At 37.3% G+C, this 18800-nt stretch overlaps 1 protein-coding gene across 1 annotated transcript in view; it reads right to left on the reverse strand.

Annotated features, from left to right (window-relative positions):
• The window catches only part of dtr (defective transmitter release), a 675513-nt gene that overhangs the window by 595079 nt on the left and 61634 nt on the right, over positions 1–18800 (reverse strand). Inside the window, exon 2 of the mRNA XM_090385868.1 lies at positions 5307–5360. Coding sequence (XP_090241994.1) covers positions 5307–5347 — 41 coding nt within the window. The 5' untranslated portion in view covers positions 5348–5360. The remainder of the gene's footprint in view (positions 1–5306; positions 5361–18800) is intronic.

The following is an 18800-nucleotide window of genomic DNA, read 5'->3' on the forward strand; positions in this document are numbered from 1 at the left end:
TGAATAAGTTGGTGTTTGTTTGTTATTTGGTTTTCAGGAGAATTAGCAACATATTGCTCCGGGAATATGCGGTGATCATTCCCTGACCTTTCTGCATCCTCCGTATTTGGTGTTCGAGCCCGTGACGGGCTCGAACCCCGGTCTAATCAAGAAGCGTGTGCTACGGACTGCTGCTCCTTCCCACCTGGCTACGGAGGTGCCCTGAATAAGTTGAATAGGTTGGTTGGTTGGTTGATATGTTGTTTAATGGCACAAGGGATGCTAAGGCCATATTGTGCCTAGTTGAATAGGTTGAATAAGTGCAGAGGAGAGGAGAGAAGAGATTATTCAGGGGAACAAAACGGTGCTACTAACAATAAAGGATTCAGTTCTGAAAACTGCAGTATCTGGATACTAGACTCCGTCAATGAAATCTGATTAAGATGCTTAAAGCTCAGAATGGATTGAATAAGTACAATGTTGTTGTGGAAGCTGAACAATGCAATGATGCTGTTTTTGTGGAAGTTGTTGATTTAAATAAATTAAAGGAAGAACGAGAAAAACTATTAGAGGGAATAGATAGGCGAACGGGGAAATGCAAAAATTCAAACTGAGGAAGGGTGGTTGAAGGACAGGTGTGTGTGGAAATTTGCCCTTGGCCAGCAGGTAGTTGACAGTTGGAATTAAGTTCCATCTGGTGTTGTAGAAGTCTGTCATTCGAATAAATTCAAGGATGAACTAGACTACCTGTTAGAGGCATTGAAGGCAAGTTGCTGCTATGAAATAAAGGGATGGTTGAGTGGGAGAAGACAGATAGTGGTAATCAATGGACACTGCTCTTCATGGACTAATGTTACTAGTGGAGTCCTGAAGGGTTCAGTGTTGGATCCATTGTTGTTTTCTGTATTTTTTAATGATATTGCTGATGGTATATCAGGCTTAATGTCCAAGTTTGCAGACAATACAAATAACAACCCTGCAGACAATACAAAGGTCAGCAGGGTTGTTAATGACACTAATGACAGTACGCTACTGCAACAGAATCCAGAAAAGTTGGGCAGATGGGCTGAGAGGTGGCAACTGAAATTTAACATTGACAAATGTTAAGTACTGCATATGGGAAGCAGTAACCCCAGAGTAATGTATCAACTATGTGGGATTACACTGACAAGTGCAAAGTGTTAGTTGCCTGACGGCACCAGGGGTTTCAACCCATCTCTGCATTGTATATTCTGTACGTGTAGGAGAACTCTGTGAAGGGAAGAGACAGTGGTAGACAATGAAAAGGACCTGGGGTAATTATGCAGGCAGATATGAAGTTTTCTTAGCAGTGCAGACAGGCTGTCAGAGCAGGTCATGGAGTTTTATCAATGATATATGGGAATTTTGCTAACAGAGACAAGGAAGTGATTATTCCTTTCTATTAGACAATGGTCAGGCCACACCTTGAGTACTGCGTACAGGTCTAGAGGCCTCGTTTTAGGAAGGATGTAGAGTTGATAGAACGAGTACAGAGAAGGACAACAAGATTAGTGAAGGGAAAAAGGGGTTGCTCTTACGAAGTAAGGCTTAAGTTTTGCAAATTACAGTGTCTGGAGACTAGGCACCTGAGAGGTGATCTGATTGAGGCGTATAAAGCCATGAATGGCTTGAGCATGCTCAATGCTGATGGAATTCTTCCTCTTGTGCTCAGAATAATCACCTGAGAGGACATAAATTCAAGTTGAGGAAAAACAGTTGTAGGACAGAGGTGCGGAAGTTTGCCTTTAGCCAGCGGAAGTTTGCCTTTATTCCACAAGTTTTTTTCCTTCTGTTTAGAAATCTGCTCGTGGCCAGCAAAGTTCCTAAAAATGGTGACAAATCCCTCTCACTGCATTTACCTCTACTCTTTGCAAATTAAGTCACCCAACCAACCATCAATTCTTAAATTATCTTGAAACATTTCATTTAATCAATGATTACCAATATTCCATCAGTGTTGATCCATATATGATATATTGGCTTATGTTACTCATCTTTGGACAAATTCGGCAAAAAATTTGGTGAAACTCAGGGAAGTTGCTAAACAATCTCTCATCTTATGGCCTGTTGACTATTTTTTTACAATTGGCTGTGCAGTTTTTTTAATTGTGCACTTGATGAGGGTGCTGGTAGACACTGTTCTGACTTCTAACTTTTCAAATAATGTCAGTGTTCTCAAAGATCCAGTTCTTTTCTCCCACTCTCTTCTTCTTGTATATTAATGACTTTCTTCCACTGACTGAAATCCTGGACAAAGGTAAAGAAAGCCAACAAGAAAACCATGGGAAACTTCTGGAAAACTTACAGGGCAAACTCATTTCCTGCTACTGCAGTTTCTCCCTGCATACTCAGTAAACAGATGGTGTGTGTTATCGGTTGTGGCAGTAGAAGTCATTTTCCTAATTGGGTTAAAACAGCAAGAATGGGGGATAAACACCCTAAGACTGAGGCAGTCTGGAGGGTTTACCAGTAAGTAAATTTTAGCCCACTCGTGAACTCCAGTAATCTGCTTTTAATAATGAGAAAAAAAAATAATAAATACATCGTTATTGATTTCTACTGCCACCACCAATAACATGCACCATCTGTTTACCAAGGATGCAGGTAAACAAATAGCGGGAAACAAGTTTGTCTGGTAATGTTTCTTAAGTTTTGCGTGGTTCTAATGTTCGCTTTCTTTACTTAGCCACATTCTCTTCATAATTTTGTTGAGGTAACACATTACATTCCATCTTTCAGTTTGTTTTGCTTCATTTTCTTGAATATCCACCAGCAATTCCCTAAATACTGATCTCCAGGTAATTCATCAATAGGTTAAAAACAGTTAACTTCAATCTTTCTACAAATCAGTCCTGTCATATTTCTAGCAACAAAGAATCTACTGCATTTATGCCCATCAAGAGTTTACTAACCCAATGCTCATCTTTGATGGAAATCTGATCTCTAGATCATATATCTCTATTAGGGATTATCCTGACTTCTACCATCTCTTGGCATAAACACATCACAAATACTGATTCCTCTTCATCAAGAACACTAGGTTTTCTTTTTCACTTTCAGCATTGCTTTTTCCTTTAAACAATTATTCAATCTGTACAAATCTCAAATGTGCCCTCTCACTGAATACTGTTCACACATATATGGTGGTTCTCCCCAAACTTTCTCTCAACCTTCTTGACTCTATTCAAAAGAGACAGTCAAATTAATGACCCATCACTCACAAAGTCTCTCCACTCTTACTTTCATAGGCACTCTTCTTATCAATTGGCATCTGTAATTACAACACAATATTTCAACCCAGTGGTTACATATGCACAAGCATATGTTACATATTATATGGTTACATATGCACAAGCAGTCAACATTGCACTGGTTAAAGAAGCACTGTAGGATCATCTAGACAACACTTCAGTTATAGCTCGGACACAGCATGCTTTTGTCTGGCCTGACCAATTTGATTGGATACTATCATGTGGTCACAAAGGAACTGGATGCAGGGAATAACTCTGATATCATATATTTGGATCTTAGAAAGGCTTTTGATAGTGTTGCACATGGAAGACTGCTGAGCAAATTGGAGCAGTGTGGCATTGGAGGCAAATTGCTGCTAGGGATAAAGAGATTGCTGAGTGGGAGAAGACAGAGTGGTAATCAATGGACACTGCTCATCGTGGACTAATGTTATTAGCGGAGCCTCTCAGGATTCAGTGTTGGGTCCATTGTTGTTTTCTGTATTTACAAATGATATTGATAATGGTATATCAAGCTTAATGTCCAAGTTTGCAGATGATATGAAGGTTGGCAGGGTTGTTAAGGACACTAATAACAGTACACTGCTGCAACAGGATCTAGAAAAGTTGAGCAGATAAGTTGAGAGGTGACAAATGAAGTTTAACATTGACAAATGTAAAGTACTACATATGGGAAGCAGTAACCCCAGAGTAACGTATCAACTCTGTGGTACTACACTGACAGTGGTAGAGAAAGAAAAGGACATGGGGTAATTGTGCAGGCAGATATGAAGTTTTCTGAGCAGTGCAGATGGTCTGCAAGATTTTGTTATTTGGTTTTTTTAGGAGCATTAGCAACTAAGGCCATATTGCTCCGGGATATGCAGTGGTCATTCTCTGACCTTTCCGCATCTTCCGTATTTGGTGATGACGGACTCGAACCCCAGTCTAATCAAGAAGTGTGTGCTACGCACTGCTGCTCCTTCCCACCTGGCTATGGAGGCTCACAGATCTGCAAGAGTAGCTCATGGTGTCTTGTCAATGATATACAGAAATTTTTCTAGTAGGGATAAGGAGGTGATTATTCCCTTGTATAAGGCAATGGTCAGACCACACCATGAGTACTGTATACAGGTCTGGAGACTTCATTTTAGAAGGATGTAGTGCTGTTGGAATGAGTACAGAGAAGGGCAACAAGATTAGTGAATGGAACAAAGGGTTGCTATTATGAAGAAAGGCTTAAGTTTTGCAGATTACAGTTGTTTGTTGTTGTTTTGGTTTTTAGGAGCATTAGCAACTAAGGCCATATTGCTCCGGGAATATGCGGTGGTCATTCCCTGACCTTTCCGCATCCTCCGTATTTGGTGGTGACGGGCTCGAACCCCGGTCTAATCAAGAAGCGTGTGCTACGCACTGTTGTTCCTTCCCACCTGGCTACAGAGGCGCCGCAGATTACAGTGTCTGGGGACTAGGCACCTGCAAGGTGATCTGATTGAGGTGTATAAAGCTTTGAATGATTTGAGCATGCTCAATACTGATGGGATTCTTCCTCTTGCTCAGAATAATCACCTGAGAGGGCATAAATTCAAACTGAGGAAAGACAGATGTAGGATAGATGTGCAGAAGTTTGCCTTTTGCCAGCAGGTAAGTGGTTGTTGGAACAGACTTCCATCCTTTGTTGTGGAAGTTGATAGCCTAAATAAATTTAAGGTTGAGTTGGACAGATACTTGGAAAGAATGGGAGCGTTTTTTTTTTTTTTTTTTTTTTTTTTGGCTGATGCTATAAGTTTGCTTTCTTGCATCACATGCCTCTACAAATGCTAATGCTAACATCCAATCACTGTCCAACTCCAAACTCACTGAACCAACTTTTCCTATTCCTTGTTTATCCATCTACTTCTGTTTTCTGTAAGAACTTTCCTTCACATGTATTTTCTCAAAATTACAGTCCACAAAAATTCAAGTATTCTAAATCAACAAGTATCATCTTTACATGCATGGTACTAAGTATTACAGTTTATTATATCTTTGGTGCTTGGGTTTTCATAAAAAAAAAGAAGTAAAAAAAATAAATACCTTGGCACTTTTTCTTGTTCTTTTTTCTTTCTTACAGGCATCTTTTTAATTCAACTATATAAAAAAAAGCAATTATTAATTACTTCATACAATTGAGTTTAATTGTATAAAGCAAAAAAAGTTATATGCACGTTTAATCAATTATTATTCAAAATGTTTTTAACATTTACAAAGAGCAAAGATTATTCACAATAATAACTAAGAATATACTTTATTACTGACATGAAGTTAACAGAATCATGAAAAATACAGTTGATATATGGGGCAGCGAAGAAGGAAAAGAAATAGAGAGAGAGAGAGAGAGAGAGAGAGAGAGAGAGAGAGAGAGAGAGAGAGAGAGAGAGAGAGAGAGAGAGAGCTATTTACTTTCTTTTAAATCCATTATTCTGCAATTATATGACTGATACATTTATGAATTATAAATTTCCTGGCAGTGATTGACAAAGCATTATAACATTTCTTTGTCACTATCAGAAAAAAATTAACTTTAATATAAATTAATGGCAAAAACTTTCATTAGGAAAAAAAAACGAAAATGGTCGTTAGACCCTTATATAAATTGGGGAAACTGGCAGATGTGACTAGGGAAATGAAACATTGTGGAGTAAAAATGTTTGGTTTAAGTGAGACTAGATGGACTAACTCTGGAATCTGCCATTGCGATGGTATGGTCTTATACTACTCTGGGACAGGACACAAATGGTGTGGGAATCATGATCCATGATTCACTAAAGAAATCAGTAGCTAATTTTATTCAAAACTCGGATCGCATCATTATACTACAACTGCAGGGTAACCCAGTTAATGTTAATGTGATACAAATATATGCACCTACGGCAGATAAGAATGATGATGTTATTGAAACAGGCAAGTGAAAGACATCACAAGTAACACCAAAAAACATGAGGTAAATATCATCATGGGAGACTTTAACACCAAAATCAGCAAAGGGAAGGTACCTGACATTGTGGGTGATTTTGTATTGGGTTTATAAAATGAGCAAGGAGATCGGCTCATACAGTTCTCTCAAGAGGAGAACATGATAATAGCAAATTCATGGTTTAAACTTCCCGCCAGACAGCTCTATACTTGGAAATCCCCCCCAAGACAAACCAGGGACTATAGTTTAAAATCAAATTGACTTTGTACTAATAAATAGCGCTTTTGGAATAGTCTCAAAGGTGGCAAAACCTACCCTGGTGCAGATTCTGATTCCAATCATAACTTGTTAGCAGCTACTATCAAAAACAAGGTTGAGAAAAATTAGAAAAGGAAATAAGAGAGAGAGCTGAAGATGTAAATGACAAATGGAAGGAGTTTGGTAAGATTGTTATCAGTACTGGAAAAGAAATTCTACGTGATGAAAAACAATCTGCAAAAAAGCAGTGATGACAGAAGAGATCCTACACCTAATGGATGAAAGAAGGATGTTCAAAAATTGTGCTCCAACTAAATACCAGCAGATCAAAAAAAATTATAAAGAAAATTAAGGAAACAAAAGATGAGTGGATAGTGAAAAATCAACCGGAGATAGAAGAATTAGAACAAAGACATGATAATTTCCATTTACATAAGAAGCTAAAAGAATTAACAGGAAATGCAAAAGAAGAATGCCATACACAATAAAGAATGCCCAGAATCAATTAGTTTTAAGAGGAGATAACAGAAAAAAAAGTGGAAAACTTACATCAAGATACTTTTTGATGATGCCAGACAGGATGTAAATGTTGAAATACATATGGAGGAAGGCCTTGAAATTCTACAGTCTGAAGTAAAATATGCTCAGGGAGTGGCAAGGCAGTCGGCCCAGATCAAACCCCAATTGAAATAGTGAAACTTTTAGATGAAGAAAATCTTAAAGATCTAAAATGTTCAATAAAATATATCCAAATGGAACCCAACGATTGGTTGAAGTCCTCATTCATCCCTCTTCCAAAGAAGAACATCACCTTCTGCAAATTGTAGAAATTTGCCTTTAGCCAGTGGGTAGTTGATTAGTGAAACAGGCTTCCATCTTTTGTTTTGGAAGCTAATAGCCTAAATAAATTTAAGACTGAGCTGGACATGCATTTGGAACGAATCGAGGGATGAAATGGGAGGGTTTTTTTTTTTTTTGGCTGATGCTGCATAACCTTGCTTTCCTGCATCGTATGCCTCTACTAAAGCTCATACCTCATGCAATGATTTTCATCTTATTAGTCTGATGAGCCACATGTTGAAGCAGCTGCTACAGATAATCCAAAACAGGATTTACAAAAAATGTGAATCATTAATCTCTGACACCCAATTGGGATTCCAAAGCAGGCTAACACAAGAAGCTCTCCTAGGTATGAACATCATAATCAGCCATTTTCAATCCACTGCAAGATGAAGGCCTCTCCAGGCAGTTTCCAGTTCCTTCTGTTTTGACCACTGGCCATCCATTTACTACCCAAAAACTAATGATTTTCATCTATCCATCTCCCCCTTTGTCTTCCTGGTTTTCTTCTAGCTCCTCGTGGAGCTAGAAGAAAACCAGGATCATATATGGATCAACACTGATGGAATATTGGTAATCATTGATTAAATGAAATGTTTCAAGATAATTTAAGAATTGATGGTTGGTTGGGTGACTTAATTTGCAAAGAGTAGAGGTAAATGCAGTGAGAGGGATTTGTCACCATTTTCTTAGTCCATCTGTCACAATGTCTTAGAGCTATGTGTCCTGCCCAGGACCATTTTAGTTCTACAGTTTTGATAAGAATGTCCTTTACTTGAGTTTGCTGCCTAATCCATGCCTTTCTCTTCTTATCGAACAGTCTGATTCCCAATATAATTTGTTCCATTCTTCACTGGGTAATTCTCAGCTTCTCTTCCATTCTTTCAGTGAGTGCCCAAGTTTCACTTCCATAGGTCATGGTGGGGAGTATACATTGGTTCATTATTTTACGTTTCAGACAAACTGGGATATTGCTCTTCAGTATGTGACTATATTTCCTGAATGCTATCCATCCAAAATTTATTCTTCTCTTGACTTTCAGCCATTTATCATTATTACAGCTAATAACTTGTCCCAGATAAGTGACTATGACTCCAACTTTTCAATTACTGCTCCTTCAATCATTAAATTCCTTTCTGTGGCATACTTGTTAATCATTACTTTTGTTTTAGCCATATTCATCTTTAGTCCAAAATCCTTACTAACTCTGCATAATTGATTAAGATTTTCCTCTAATTCTTTGGGATTGTGACTTATCACCACAATGTCATCTGCAAATCGTAAATGGTTTAGGTACTCTCCGTTCACATTGACTCCTTTCTGCGACCAGTCTAATCTTCTGAAAGCTTCCTCAAGGGCAGAAGTAAACAGCTTCGGAGATATTGTGTCTCCTTCTCGAACTCCTTTCTCAATTTTAAATTTCCTAAATCATAATATGTGGGGTATCTATGCCTTGTCTTTCAAGTGCCTGAAACATTGCCTTATGCTGTATGGAGTCAAATGCCTTTTCATAATCCACAAATGCCAGGCATAATGGTGTTTTATATTCATTTTCTTTCTCCATTAGCTGTGATATTACGTGAAGGTGATCCATAGTTGAGAATCCTATCCTAAAGCCAGCTTGCTCTTTCGGTTGATTCTCATCAAGTATTCTTTCTAATCTGTTAGTTATGACCCTTGTGAACAACTTGTAGATATGGGATAACAAGCTAATTGGTCTATAATTTCCAATTTCTGATTTATCTCCTTTCTTGTGCAGCAAAACTATGATTGCATTATTCCACTGCTTAGGGGTCGCACCTTTTCTAATGCACTTTGTGAAGAGCCTTGCCAGTTTTTGTGTTATGTCTCTTCCTCCCAATTTTAACAACTCTACAGTAATTTCATCTTCCCCTGGGGCTTTCTGATTCTTCATTTTTTTCAATGCATGTTCTACCTCATCAGGAAGACTATCGGTATGTCGTATGTGTTGCTAATTTGCAATCCATCTTCCTCACTGCTGGCATCATTCCCTCGCTCCTTGTATAATTCTCTATAGTAGTCTTCTGCTATTTGAATTATGGCTTCTCTGCTATTTATAAGTACACCATCGCTATTCTTCAGTTTCAGTATCATTTGTCTTTCTGTATTACTGCTCATGGCTGCTGATTTAAATCCATTGTTTTCCCTTAATGCTTGTTCTACTTTTCTTTTGTTAAACCTCTTATGTCTCTCTGAGTCTCTTCCTAATGGCTTTGCATAACTCAGCATACTCAATTTTTTCCTTGTCAGTGTTTATCCAGCTCTTCATTTTTCGCCTTCGGTTCATCATAACAAGTGTTTCTTGACTAATTCTAATTTTTTCTTCTTTGGATTTCTTTTTCCCTATAGGTTTCTTGGAGTTTATCACTTTCAGAAAGTTGTAATATTGCTCATCGAAATCTTGGTCCTGAGCAGTCTGCAGAAGCTCAAACTTGTTCTTAAGTTCCAGTACATACTGCATTTTCTCCTCTTCTGTTATCTCAAAGACCTTTGTATTATTTACTCGAGTCCGTTTTTTCCTTTCCTTTCCTACATCTATATCAAGTGTACATCTTACCATTCTGTGATCACTTCCAACATTTACCTTATTCAGGACAGTAACATCATTCCCAATATATCTTCTGTTAGTGAGGATGAAGTCGATTTCATTAGTTGTTAATCCATTTGGACTCTTCCACGTCCACTTTCTGTTCACTCTTTTCTTGAAAAAAGTGTTCATTACTGACAATCCTTAAGATTCTGCAAATTCCCAAGACTTTCGCCTCTTTCATTTCTTTCACCAATTCCAAAATTTACTATAGTTCCCCTTTCTGAGCTGTTTTGTCTTTTTCCAACCTTAACATTGAAGTCCCCCATAATAATAGTGTAGTGGGTTTTCTGCTCATCAAGAAGACACTCAATTTCGGTGTACATTTCTTCAACCTCTTCATCATCATGGCTCAATGTTGGTGCATAAATCATTATAACCTTTAGCTTGTACCTCTTAGAAATCTTGAGTATCAGTCTTGATACCCTTGGTGATGTACTTTTGAATTCCAAAATGTTGTTTTTTAAATGTTTATGGACCAGAAACCCAACTCCACCTTCACTCCTTTCACTGTTTCCATTGGCGTACAGCAGATTTCCACTTGATAAACTTATAAGTGATTCATTTCTTCTTCTTGTTTCAGCCAAACCGATGATATTCCAATTCACATTTTCTAATTCCTTTTTCAGTTCTAATATCCTGTCTTCACCGATGAGTGATTTTACGTTGTAACAGGCCAAGTTCAGTTTCCATGCATGGCAGCCTGGTTGTACCCAGAGATTCTTAGCACCCTCTGCTTCCACTCTGATCCTCTCGCTGCCGTAAGAGGGGGATTGAAAACCGCTGGCGACTGAGGGCTATTTGTTTTGTCGTGCTGTCATATGCTGGAGGGTTTGATCTTTTCCTCTTCACGCTGAACAGGCATCTTGAAGAGAACCACTACAGGGCTTACCATCGAGGTGTGCATGAGTGGATTTTAGGGAGGCAGGCCAACCGGACTTTTACTAAATCTTCTGTAATAGAAAGATATTGGCTCCATCAGTGTTTTAGACTGAGTGTCTGGTAACACACAGGATACCCGTTCCCCTCTAAGGTATGTTGGAACATGTTCCAGAAATGTAGAGAATGCCAGAAGACAGCATTCATCTGCTTCATAGACTTCGAAAAGGTTTTCAATTGGGTATAACATATAAAGCTTATAGAAGCACTAAAAAATCTAGATCATGATGGTCAGGACATCAAACTCATCAAAGAAATCTACTGGAATCAAACAGCCACTGTAAGTGTTGAAAAGGGTGAAACTGAAGAGATCAATATAAAAAGAGGGGTAACACAGGGTTACATCCTCTCGCCCATGCTACTTAACATCTATTCTGAAGTTATTTTCCCAAATGCATTGTGGGAAAGGAAAGAAGGAATTAAAATAAATGGTCAGCTGATAAATAGCATATGATAAGCTGACAATACTGCTATATTCACAGAAAACAGTAGAAGACCCTCAATTGCTTTTGGACAAATGTAATGATATGGGTTTAAGAATCAATATCAACAAGCCCAAATACATGACTATGAGTAAGTTTTCAGTAAGCCAAGTCCAGCTATTATTGAATGGCGCTCCAATAGATAGAGACTCATTATAAATAACTTGGTAGTTGGCTAAATGCTGATCTAGATCCGGAAGCAGAGATGAAAGTAAGAATAGAAGTTTCAAGAAATGCCTTTACAAAATACAGAACAATGTTGTGTCACAAAACTCTAGATCTGTCAATCAGACTGAAATTCGTTAGCTGCTATGTGTGGTCCATACTATTATACGGAGTTGAATCTTAGATGCTGAAACCATCAAGCATGAACAAAACAGAGGCCTTTGAAATATGGCTCTACGGATGCATGCTAAAAATATTTTGGTTAGACAGAATCACCAACATTGAAGTCTTGAAAAGAGTAGGAAGAAAATGTGAATTGTTGAGCTTAGTGAAGAGAAGGAAAACTGCCTATCTGGGACATATCCTTAGAAATGAGAAATATAAATTGCTTCAAGTAATAATAGAGGAAAGAGAGGAGGAAACTTTCATGGCTGAAAATCATCTGCAACTGGACTGGCAGATCAGCTGAGGATCTTTTTCATCTCGCCCAAGATGGAGAGAAGTACAGTGTGGTGATCACCAACCTCCAACCTCCAATAGGAGATGGCATCAAAAGAAGAAGATAAATTAATGAAATTAATTTAATGAAGACTTCAGAGACCACCTTAACAAATTATACTAAAATCAGAAATTAAAATCAACTGTTAACCTTTATAAACACTTAGTTTATCTAGTTAAAATCCTAAGCTCCCTGTTGTCCAATTATGCACACTCTCAAGAAGAAAGCTAGTTTCTTTTGGAGGAATTATGCTAAGACATAATACAGGGTCATCAAAAAGGCGTCCATGATTTCCCTTTTAATTATCTTTGGAAATATTAGATCGAGTGCTGTGATCTGCTAAATAGCAGCAAACAGTGTGATAACACACTAAGTTTTATTTGACACCTCAATAATGACCTTAGCTGTGCCGTGAGTGTGGGCAGAATGACTCCAACACACACCGCCTCAGTCAGTGTCAGTAAGATGGTGACCGTGCAACAGAAAGCATAGTGTCTGGGTATGCTGAATTTAAATCTGCCATAACAGTGCAACTTCAATACCAACGTACTTACAGACAAGAGGCACCAACAGACAAGACTATAATACATTGGTTCAATCAGTTTAGAAAAACTGGCAGTGTAGGCATTAAGAAATCTCCAGGCCGACCACCAACGTCTGAAGAGAATGTGGAGCACTTCAGACACTCTTGCTTATATAGTCCGAAGAAATCCATCACTCTTTGCAGTCTGGAGCTTGGCATTCCAAAGACCGCCATTCAGAATGTGCTTCATAAATGACTAAGAATGCATGCATACAAGATTCAACTCAAACACGAAATCAAACCTGAAGACCACCCCAGATGTACTGAATTTGCTAGTGCATGTTAAATAGATGGACAATGATGAAAGTTAATTAAAATGCATTTTGTTTAGTGAAAAAGCAACATTCCACATAAATGGGTGAGTTAATCATCACAATTACAGAATTTGGGGGTCACAGCAACCAAATGAAGTTTACCAGTATGTAGTTATACTGGTAAACAGTCGTTATACTTCTAAAATAAACATGTGGTGTGGACTAATGCACAATCGCTTGCTAGACCCATTTATGTTTGCTGAAAGGACAATAACTGGCAATATTTATTTGATATGCTTCAGCTTTATGTTTTCCCTCAAAAGAGAAAATAACATTTGAAAACATAATTTTTTGTAGAAACTGTTTTGAATAGTTTACTTTTTTTGAGTGGTGACATAAGAATAGTTGTTGTTGTTGTTGTTGTTATTTGGAACATTAGCAACCAAGGCCATATTGCTCCCGGGATATGTGGTGGTCATTCCCTGACCTTTCTGCATCCTCCGTATTTGGTGTTCACGGGCTCGAACCCTGGTCTCGATCAAGAAGCGTGTGCTACGCACTGCTGCTCCTGCCCACCTGGCTACGGATGCGCCACATAAGAATAGTACTGATATATAAATACAGTAGAACTTGTTAATGTGATCACATGCATACAGTCTAAATTTGGTATATTGAAATTTTAATTCAAATGTCTGCAATTGGAATTTGAAATGTGAATGTTCGGAATTTGAATTTTTCCAATGAATTTGGTCTGACCAAATTTCAACAGAAAAGGAGGTGTATGAGCTGTCTAAAGAGTAATGTGATCACCTTGAATGAGTTTTCCTGGTTTGTTGGTGTTTTTGTTTTTTTTTTTTTTAATTGGTAAAGTTGGAATTAGTATTAGCAATAATAGGAAATAAGGAAGTAAAAGGGGTGATCATTTAATTTGCATACTGGTGCAAGATTTTATGTTTACTGTGCAAACTTTTCATAACTGCCACTAGAGGTGCTGTCCCTGATCGCTACGGAGCAGATTCTGTGTACTGGCATGTACAAGTACATGCCAGTACTTGTCGAGCTAGTGTTGCATGAAGAGTTTTTTTATGCTGCGCGTCACTGATGATCATTTTGAAGCAAGTATCACGTCAGACATACAGACTGAACAGCGATACGTGATTCGTTATTGTCTCAGATGGGGCTTAAATGCATCAGAAAAAGTTAAAAGAGATGAATGTAGTGTATGATGAGGCTCTGAGAGATGAAAATAATATGAAGGAGAGTGAAATTTTTATTGTTATAAAAGATTACAGAACTAGAGGATATAATTTCAAATTATAAGGGAGGAAGGAGGGGTTTAGATTGGATTGCAAGGAAGTTTTGTTTTAGCTAGTTTTAGTTGTTAATAATTGAAATAAATTGCCTCCATGAGTGGTTAAGGCTGACAGCTTGGAGAAATTAGAAACTCAGCTGGATAGATAACTATGTGAGGAAGGAATAAAACAGGTGGTTCATTCTATTTTTATTTTTTTATTTTTCCAGTGCAGCAAAAGCCCAGGGCTTCCTTGCACCATGTGGCTAATAGTACAGTTATTATTTGCATTTATGTAATAAATTCAGTGAGACTGTTTTTGACTTGGCCTTGGAAAGTGCTTAAAATGAGTGAAAAGAAAAGGGATTCTTCTGTGCAAACATGTAAGGCTGATATAAATGCTATTTAATATTCTTTTATGTAACATCATAGGAGCATAGTTAATTAGACGTATATGCATTATGTTGTAAACTAGAAATTTATATCAATATGAACATGATTTGACGACATAATTATACAATATAATATCTAAGATAATTTTACAGCATAATTCATGCTAGTGCTACATAACCTGGAAATAGTGTAGCATTATTATTACACTTAATAATTCTCTTAGTGTGACATTTTTAAGTAAAATTTATGCTGAAATCATGTCTCAGAATAGAGCAGTTAAACAGAGAGCTCAAAATAATGGGAATGCTCTGGCATAGCTGCTGAGGGCAGTCCTACGAAGCAGGCCTTTATAATGAACCTTTGCTATTTCGTGTTTATGAAGTCTTTTATAGCAGGACATGATACAACCAAAGGCAATGCCTTTGAATATTTTGACTGCAAAGAATGTGAGGAGATTAAACAGAAATTCAGTATTCTGATGGATGAATATGAGTGCTTGAAGAACAAGATGGATGTCCTTGAAGAACCTAAAACAAGGGATCCATCAAGCACTCAGCTGCCTTGCTCAATGCCAGAGCTTACATTTGTTCAAAAGACAACACAGCAGCATCAATAAAAGTGTTCTACTTTTGGTGATGTTGCTGTGTTGTCTGCCATTGATGCCACAGTAAGTAGCTAATTGTCATTGACTCTACTGTCAGGGAAACACATTGTACCAAAAGGATAGATGGAAAAGGAGTAGGTTATGCTTGCCAGGTGCAAAAATGAATAAAATAATGATGATCACCTTCCAAGGACACAAAAGATGATATTGCTGTACACTGATGTTACTGATATTGTCAATACTGATGTCAAGAAATAGGCGATATGAGGATTTACTTAACAGCTATAGGGCAACTTTGAGAAAAAGATGCAAAATGGGACTGAAATTGAAAGCGTGGGTGTGTGTGTGTGTGTGCGCACCTTTGCCAAGGCATGATGAGAGCCTTATTGATCAATTTGGCCCTGGAGAAAGAGAGAGAGAGAATTTGCAAGGCCCGTGGGGTAGAATTTCTCAGCATGGTCTGTGTTTCTTAACAGACTGTTTTTACAGGATTCAAATAAACAAAAAGGATATTCATTTAAACCTCCTTTAAACACACCATTCCCTGGGCCTAAGCCTATCCATGGTTTATGTCTTAAAGGGAACATTGTTTCAGAGTCTTATAGAATTCAATTAATTAATAAATAAAAGTAACGCAACAAGTAACATAACTTGAACATTCAATATATATATATAAATTTGCCACTTAGCCTCTCATTAGAAAAATCTATCTTGATTAATCTTGATTTATCTATAGATATTAATGAGGAGAGTTCCATCCCTTCCTCGAGGAGGTAGGCTTCTACTATCTAACATATTCCTTTTAATAAAAACCTTTTCCACATATTTATTAAAATACGCAAACATTCTTTTTTCTGTGAACATGATATGAAAGGTCTCTCTCTCCAAAGTTCCTAAAGACAAACTTAGTTCTAATCAATATTGTGTATAATTTACACAATACAACATGATATGCTCTGAAGTCTCATATTGCCCACAGCTACATAAGCCATCATCTCTCAACCCAAGTTGATATAATCTCAGAGAGAGTCCATGACCAGTCAATAAAAAGGTGGCATGCAAACCGAATTGCAGCCAAACCTTCTTCTTATTTACCATATCAACCTTTGGTAAAAACTGATATGTCTGACGACCCTTGTCTGAGCTATCCCATCGATTTTGCCATTTCTGCATTATTTCCTGAATTATCCTTATTTTTTCTAATTTAATATCAAATTTAGTATAAATTTTATTTTGATCAGGACATGAAGATATACCAAAATATATTTTCCTTATATTTCTTTTCGTAAAATATAGTAACCCAGACAAGAGGGCAACATACTGAGCAGAGACCCTCCCCGAGACCACCTGCAAAGCCTCTGTCGAGACCGTTCGACACGCTCTAGTAATGGCAAGGAGAGCAAATTTCTGAGCTTGTAATAAGTATTTTTGTATAATTTTGACTGGCACTCTATGTACCCAAGCTCCGGAGGCATATGTGACTATGGGGATAAATAGACATTCATATAATAAATTTATTGATCTTCCTTTAATTCCCCAGTCAACTCTTATTACTCTCCGGAGCTTCGCATAGAGAGTACTTATCTTTTCTTTCAAATATCGCACATGTTCAGTAAAAAATAAACGCTCTTCAATTTTTAAGCCTAAATATTTAGTAACTTTTACGTATCGAACAGCATCGCCCAGAAGCTTCACAACTGGGTGACGATTCTGACTTAACCTGCCTTTTAGCAACATTTGGATCGTTTTTTCTTTTGAAATTTCCAATTTATACTTCCTGGTCCAACTTGCAAGATCATTAAGCACTTCACTTGCTTTATCCTCAATCTGTGATCTTGCATTTCCTTCAATTAATAGAACCACGTCATCAGCATATGCAATCTTTATAACTCCAGGAGCATTCACATTTAAAAATTCATCAAAAACAATGTTCCAGGCAAAGGGGCCAATCACCGAGCCTTGTGGACATCCTCTAGACATTTTCCTTAACAATTTGTGTGTACTTGGTTTTAACAACTTGTCGGTCACAAAAATAACTTTTAAATACATTGTACAATTTACTGGAACACTCTGTTTGCCTAATTCTATACAATACACCTTCCCACCACAGTAGGTTGAATGCACCTTTAAAATCAATAAACACACCAAGTACACATCTCTTCCCATTGCCTTCCACACACCGCACTAATTCATATGTGGCATCCTCTGTTGAAAAATTGTTCTTAAAGCCATATTGACTTATAGACAGTAAACCTTTATTTTCATAGATAACCATTAATCTGTTTATAATTAAACATTCATACACTTTTGCTAACACAGATAACAAGGCAATTGGACGATATGCACCTGTTTCATTTAGCATGCGATCTACACTTTTAATTAACAATCTAACATGTGCAATCTTCCAACATGTAGGGAAAGCTCCATCATCAAGACATTTGTTGTACATATTCAAATACACTACCGGACATATCGCATAAGTACTTTTCATAATTTCTACTTCAATTTTATCCAGGTCTGGTGATTTTCCACTCTTTGCCCGGTTCACCGCTTCCTCAACCTCACTAATGGAAAATTCCACTTCAATTTCATTGGAGTTATAAGCTGCACATCCATTTAATATTTGTAACTGTATTAAACTTAAATTTTCATTATCTTCTGGAAAAAGACCTTCCATAATCATATCAAGAGATTCTCCCCATGTCCGGGTTTCCTCATCATCATGCCCAATCGTATATGTAATAACTGAGAGACTCGCTTTATTATTAATAACTTTAAAAATAGAATTCCAGGGATCCCTGGATCCCTGCTTGCCCACAAATTTCCTCCACGAAGCGACCTTGGTGCTACTGACAGCTCGAGCATAATCACGTCTAAAATTACAATATTGTCTTTTAACAATTTCATACAAATCTTGATCACCATTTCTTCTCAGCCTCTGAAGCAAGTGTCTTTTCTTAAAAAGTTCTTTTCTCATAACACTTAACTCATTAGTCCCCCAGAATACAGGACGATTTACTTTTTTCTTAATTTTCATGTACTTACTGGACAGCATCTGTAACAATTTAGTAAATTTTTCCACATATTCTTCAGATGTTAAACTAGACCAATTCAATTGGCTTACCTTATTTCTATAATCTAATTCAAATTCTGACCAGTTTACATTTTTGACATTATATCTTCCTGTATCATAGTATATTCTATTTGCATCATAATCAAGAATTACGAAAGAGATGCTATTATGGTCACTCATAGTGTAATCATCAAAAATACTCCATTTGTTTATTTTCCTTAATATTGCCGATGTGGCAAGAGTAAAATCAATGTAAGACTGACCACACATAGTAGAATAAGTCGGACCATGCCCTGTTACATTCACCACCTCAATCCCAGTTCTAGCTATACATTCTTCAATTATCAAACCTCTATCATCTGTATTTCTTCCACCCCATAACGGGGAGTTTGCATTAGAATCTACAGCCACAACCAAGCAGCAGAAACCAAACATTCTACAAAGCTTCTCTAAGTACAACACATAAGGTTCTATCTCCTCAGAAGGAGGACAATAAATAGTCACAACATAAAACCTACCACAATCACAAATAATTTCACAACATAAAAACATATTACTACACATAGACATCACTTTTGTTACAACCATATCTCTATTCCTTACAATAATTGCTGTCATAGGATTG

Source organism: Mastigoproctus giganteus, chromosome 12 (assembly GCF_048544385.1).
Source record: "Mastigoproctus giganteus isolate SK-2022 chromosome 12, ASM4854438v1, whole genome shotgun sequence".
Lineage (NCBI taxonomy): Eukaryota > Metazoa > Arthropoda > Arachnida > Uropygi > Thelyphonidae > Mastigoproctus > Mastigoproctus giganteus.